Consider the following 6,000-nt stretch of genomic DNA (forward strand, 5'->3'; position numbering starts at 1 on the left):
TTGTAAAGGACTTGCAGGACCTCTTGCCAGGCGAACCCCTGTTAGTAAAGACAGCTGTCTTTCAGCCTGAGAAACCTAGCACTGTACTAAACCAGTTCTGTCCCAATGGACCTGAAATATCCTTTCCTCCTTCTGTTAGCACTTTTCCTTAGTTTGCTGTGATTACTTCAATTAACAAGTACAGAAGTAACCAGTCCAATTTTTGCTTCATAGGAGATTACAGCAGGTTTTTTTGTTTAAAATAAAGTACTTAAACATCTGCTTTGATATAATGTGCTATGGATGATCTTTCTGTTTGAAACATTTTAGTTCTTTTTGCAAAGACTGACAGTAGTGTCTGCTTTCAGGGTGGGATGATTAACTGGAACAGACTGTTTCCTCCTTTACGTCATAGACATAATGCAAATTATCAAGATCACCCATCTGAACAAGGCATACCTCCACCTACTGAGGTTTCTGAAGAGCAGGTAAACACTTTCTATTTTAAAATGGCATTTAAAATTATTAGGAATTAATCTCTACTAATTTTTTATCATCTGTTTACATGGTTTCTCTAATGGTTTCTATAGCAGCAAAAATGAGAATATAAGGTAATGGTCGCAATATAGAGACAGCATATTGGCATTACATATAAACCAGAGTTAGAGAGCTATTTGGGAGTTTCTACTTTTATGTGTTACTGCTTGTATTTTGTATTTAAAGATGTTGATGGTTTCTGTAGTGGAAACTATTCAAATCTGATAAAATAAATGTTTCAAAGAAAGAAGAATGATAAATAAATTTCATTATTTCTCATGTAGAAATCATCTTCGCTGAAGTCCCCAGCTTAAGTTTCCAATTCAGTCATTTTGGGTTTTTTTAATAAAAATGTTATGCCAACTGTGGACTGCAAAACACACTTGGGCTAAAACTTGGATGTTTCCCTTAATAATGTGGCCGACAAATTCCTTATACTGATGCCACATAGAAGATTGTTTCCTTTCTGTCAAGTATAGATTTAGACTTCTAGACTTTTTCGATAGTTTTATTCTCAAAAGAGATGATTATTTACTCAGAAATTTTAGAATTTAAGATTAGTCTTATTCCTCTATTCAGGATTTATTGCATGCAGTCAAGTTCTCCAGGTAGCCTACCTACAGACAGCTGTATTGGCCATTTTATAGTTTAGGGTCTCTGCTGCCCTTGAAGAAGATTAGGTTTCTTTCCCTTTTTCCTTTTGTATAAGGAGACAAGTCAACACTTGGTAGCAGCAATGTCATTTTTAGTTTAAACTATGCTTCTCCCAAACAGAAGTCTTTTCTATGATCTGATTTCTAGGTTTCATTGGATGTTAGTGTTCAAAATGTTGAAAACTTTTAACTGCACCTTTGGCTGCAAACCTTTTGGGTTACATCTAGAAAGGGGAAGGAAAAAAACCAAAAAACAACAAAAAACTCCCATAAAACCAACAAAACCCCAACTAACAAACCAAAAGAAAATAATAATAAAAACCCCACACCAAAAAGCACATTCTGAGATAAAGCCTAGAAACTTAGTTTTGGCTGTCCTGAAAGCCTACTCAGTGCCAGTATGGGATAGACCAAAAGATTTCCCTGCTGTGTTGGCTTACTTCTTTAATTATTGGCAAATTCTGCTTATGGTGACTTCTATTTTGGGGCCGAAACTAATGAAATAGTTGCCAGTCTGGATTCTTACCCAGTGCCCAGATTTATGCAAGCAATATGCACTTACATTTTCTGATGCATTGAGGATGTAGGGCTCCCTTGATGCTGTTATTTGCAAGGCTCTCTGGTTTCCCGGCAAAGCAGAAGTCATTGAAGCACCTTTGGTTTTTCAAGACTGTACTAATATTGACACAAATTGTCTTAAAATGGCAGAAATGCAAGGGTTTCATCTCTTCATCACATTAAAGTTTGTGAGCATTTGCAATGCTTGTGTACAAAAATCACTGCATTTCTTGTGGGGTTTTAGCACCATTAGTTGCTGTTGCCAGTTATACACTCTGTTTCCTGGAGCTGGATTAATTTCCTGTGGTTAAAATATGCTCAGATGAAAAGAAGATTTTGTTATTACTATTCCCCGTGGTGCTTGATGAATATTTCTGCAAATAGGAACATTGCAATTCCATCCACCATTTCTTAAAGTTAGAATTCATGGCAACTGCAATAAAAACTTTACTTCTGAAGTGTGTTTCTGTGGTTAGCTTTATTCCACTGCCTGCCCTTTTTCTCATAAAAAACCCACAATCTTAGATAAAATAAGAGTTAGAGGTTACAAAATTGATTTTAGACTTAAATTGCTGTTGCAGAAGTGTTGAAAGCTACAATTCATTTCTCTCCCTACAAGAAAGTGAAAAAACACGGCAGTGGATTGTAGGGTTGATGTTCTGACATCCAAGGTAGCTGTTCTCAAATATGTTGTGGGGGTGTATTTATTTTAAGAAAAGGAAGACCTGTGCCTCTGGGCAAACTTGGCACTTGTATATTTCTCAGTAAGTCACCAAAGCAGAGATGACTAAAACTACTGAAAGTTCTGGAGGTGTCTTAGAGGAAAGAAAAGCTGCTTTTGGTGGCAACTTTCTTTTAAAAATACTTTCAGTGCTAGCACTGCACATTGGTCTTGCACCCTGGGAAAATTCCTGTTGAGATGTGTACAGCCTCCTCTGCGTTCCCACTTCACTCTGCTGCTGCAGGCTCTCTGCAGGCAGAGCAGGAGGAGGAGCAGTAGCTCTCTGACAGCTTCTGTAGCCCAGGACTTCCAGGTTCAGGAGTTGTGGTGTCTGCTCATAAGACCCTGTGAAGCAGAATGAGGAATGCTTTATGCTCCCAGCGGCCACAGTTACTTTTACATTCCATTCCTTACCCTCCCACACCTTATTTTTCCACTTCTGGAAGATTAATTATAAAAGTGAATGAGTTATATTGTGACTTTCGGTCATACCGAAGTGAGACTTACAGATTTTAAATGTACTTTAAATTGGTATTTGACCATAAATTAAATTTGCATTGCCTTTTTACATGTGGTGCTTTAAATATCTGTTAACAGAGAGCACAAAGGTTAGGTGTCAAGTATGTGATATAAAGAGGGCTGGTCAAGTGGTTATTAATTTAACAAAACCACTATCTTAATGTGCCCTTTTTCCTGTTTTTCTTCTGTCAGGTGTCATTGATTTTTGCTTTGCAGAAGTTTTTGGCAAAAAAAATTGTTTTTTTGAGTATATGTAGAAGCCCTCCAAGAATTTTACTAAACCAATTTAAGTATTGTACTGCCTCTATGTTTAGGACTAACTTTAAGGTTTATTAAAAAAAAGCCAACACCTAGAATGAATAGTTTTGAGGGGGTTTTTTATGGCCTCTGGAGAAGTAGATCTTTTCAAGGAAAAGAGCTGAAGATTCATTCTGGATAGGTTTTCTCATCTGCTCTACAATTGTTTTGGTCAGTGTTGGTTTCTTGAGATCCTGTTCTTGTTGAGAGCAGCAAGCCCTCAGGTCAGACTGTAATTGTCATGTGTGGTACCAGACTTCAGATTTTACTCTTCTTTCAAAACTGGACCAGCCAGGAAAAAGCAGGTGTGGCATTTTCTGCAACCAGCTTAAGTGGTAGAAAGTGATTGTCTCTGTGGCACGGTTTTGAAGCACGCTGTCCCTGATAGGTCTTTGATCAATGGAAAACTGATTTCTGACATTATTGACTAACGTGCACACAGTGTGAACAAAACTCAGGTTTTAAAGCGGTGTTACTTCCTTTCTTTTCCAGGTCGCACGACTTATGGAAATGGGGTTTTCCAGAGGAGATGCTCTAGAAGCTCTGAGGGCTTCAAATAATGACTTAAATGTAGCCACTAATTTTCTACTGCAGCACTGATGGTTTTGTGTGTGAAGGAACTTCACCCGATGGGTTTGTACATGCCTGGGAGAGGATCAAAGCCACCTGCTGGGCAGACTCACCAAGGTCAGCCTGCAAGAGCGAGAGAGACACAGCTCCCTGTGACAGGTGACTCAGAGCGATGTTAAGAAATGATGTGAACTGTTCCCAAGCCTTTGGATCACTTGGTGGTTTCTAGTCTGGTTATCCTTTTCAAATTAACTTTAGTTTCTACTTGTTACTGGATATCACCTAAATTTATTTTTAAATAAAATAGGTGGGTTTTTTCTTGTAAATCTTTGTTAGACGTTATCAGACTTAATGACTAGGAAAAAAAAAAGCTCCAACAACTACAGCAGCTAGATTTACCTGTCAAGAAAAATCATATTTTCTTCATTTACAAGTCTAATTTCTCTAGCTTAAATGTTATTTTACAGTACTTGATTTTTTATTACAGTAATAAGAGGTTTGAAGATCACTTAATTTTCAACTCAATAAAGGGTTATGGGACTACTATGTCATTCTTTGCAAAGTTTTGTTAATGCCTGTAATATTTTATTTCTCAAATTTCTTTTTGAATAAAAGTTGTCATTCAGCACATCATAGACAGATAGGGTGAGAGAAAATTCATGTGTGTATGGTGAGCTATGGCAAGTGACCACTGTAAATTTGAATTTTTACAAACTGAGTGAATTGCTGTTCAAATACGGGTCATGAAGATACTCACTGGAAGCAATAAAGGTGAATTGAATGATGCAATAAGATCAGAACTGGAATGATGTGAATGACTTCCGTGGCTAACTCAGAGATGACTTCTGTAACAATGGATGTACACGGTGTCCTATGTGCTGCTTTCAGTATTTTCAGCTGGCTACATACTGTCTTCAAAGGAAATTACAAAAAGCTAACTTTTCTACATATAAGTCTAGTTTTCTAGCGTCAGAGATGAGGATGTCCCTGTGTTTGCTGAATCCTCACTGTCTGGTCAACTTCGTGTTGACCACTGGAACATTAACATTAGGGGTGATCCAGGCTGGCACAGGAAGCAACAGGACAGAAGTGCCAAGTTTGTGCCGTGCTGGCTTTGAAGCTTAGATTTATTCCTGAATCAGCTTGCTTGGCTTGACTCTCTGACGTGCTCAGTATTAGCACCTTAGGAGTTGCAGGGGGTGGGGTGCAGAGAGGGGAACACCTCTGTGAAAGCAATCTGAAGGAATGCAGGATTCCAGAGTGCAACTCCGTGAACCAATCTACACGTGTGTCGTACACATGTCATGGGTGGTTCTGTCTGTACCTGTGTGTGTGCAGCGTGGCGTATGTGTCTGTTTATGTACACACAGGCATATTTCAGACATGCATACATTTAGAATAAGGCATAGGGCATAAAAGCGTAACAGAGGCAATAACAGGTGCATAGGGGATGTTTTGGAAATGCAGATGAACACTGTGTACCACAGCACAGATCTTGCAGTCTCACTTGGCCTGGAGAACAGGCCAAAAAAAATATCAGGAAATTACAGGACAAGATTTAGGGGGAGAGGGAGATACTTCTCTTTCCTTTTTTAATTGACTGATAAAACTGAAAAAAAGTCCTTCGGGCGTACAAGTCGTTATCTAGAAATTGCATCAAATTTGTGCGGCTTTCCATACATGACATAATTTTTAATTAAGTCAGTGTTCTGTATGTATTTCTTAGGTACTTTGCAGTGGGTTAAGTAAGGGGGCTTTGGAATAACAATGTTTTTTTTGGGGGCTTTGATCAATCTCCTTCAGGGTTCAGCTTGTTTCTATGATCATATTATTTTAGGGAGGGTCTGCTTTTTAACAAAAAAGTTGAAAGGTTTTGTTTGTGTCAAGCTGAAGCTATGTGTGTGTGTGCACCACAGACACTTCTGTACCCAGGGAACTCTGGAAACCTGCTGTCTTGGAAAGCAAAGGATGCCTGTAAGAAAAAGAAGTCCTACCATAATCTGTATATGCAGACTACTTAAATGTTTTGAAACAAGTACAGGTTTTAATTTTGAAACATACTGATTCTTCCTTCACAAATATTTTATCCAAAAATAGCAATAAAGACTGGTAAATTAATTCAGAAATCAAATTTTGTCTGTAGGAAATAAAGTACCTATCCCAGAG

At 38.1% G+C, this 6,000-nt stretch overlaps 1 protein-coding gene across 1 annotated transcript in view; it reads left to right on the plus strand.

Moving 5' to 3' along the window:
• UBAC2 (UBA domain containing 2) overlaps positions 1 to 4,626 on the plus strand; it is an 87,163-nt gene extending 82,537 nt beyond the window's left edge. The window contains exons 8-9 of the mRNA XM_041423400.1: positions 348 to 467; positions 3,757 to 4,626. Of these exons, the coding sequence (XP_041279334.1) occupies positions 348 to 467; positions 3,757 to 3,864 (228 nt within the window). The 3' untranslated portion in view covers positions 3,865 to 4,626. The remainder of the gene's footprint in view (positions 1 to 347; positions 468 to 3,756) is intronic.
• Positions 4,627 to 6,000: the final 1,374 nt, after the last annotated feature.

This window comes from Onychostruthus taczanowskii, unplaced genomic scaffold (assembly GCF_017590055.1).
Source record: "Onychostruthus taczanowskii isolate IOZ18803 unplaced genomic scaffold, ASM1759005v1 scaffold77, whole genome shotgun sequence".
Lineage (NCBI taxonomy): Eukaryota > Metazoa > Chordata > Aves > Passeriformes > Passeridae > Onychostruthus > Onychostruthus taczanowskii.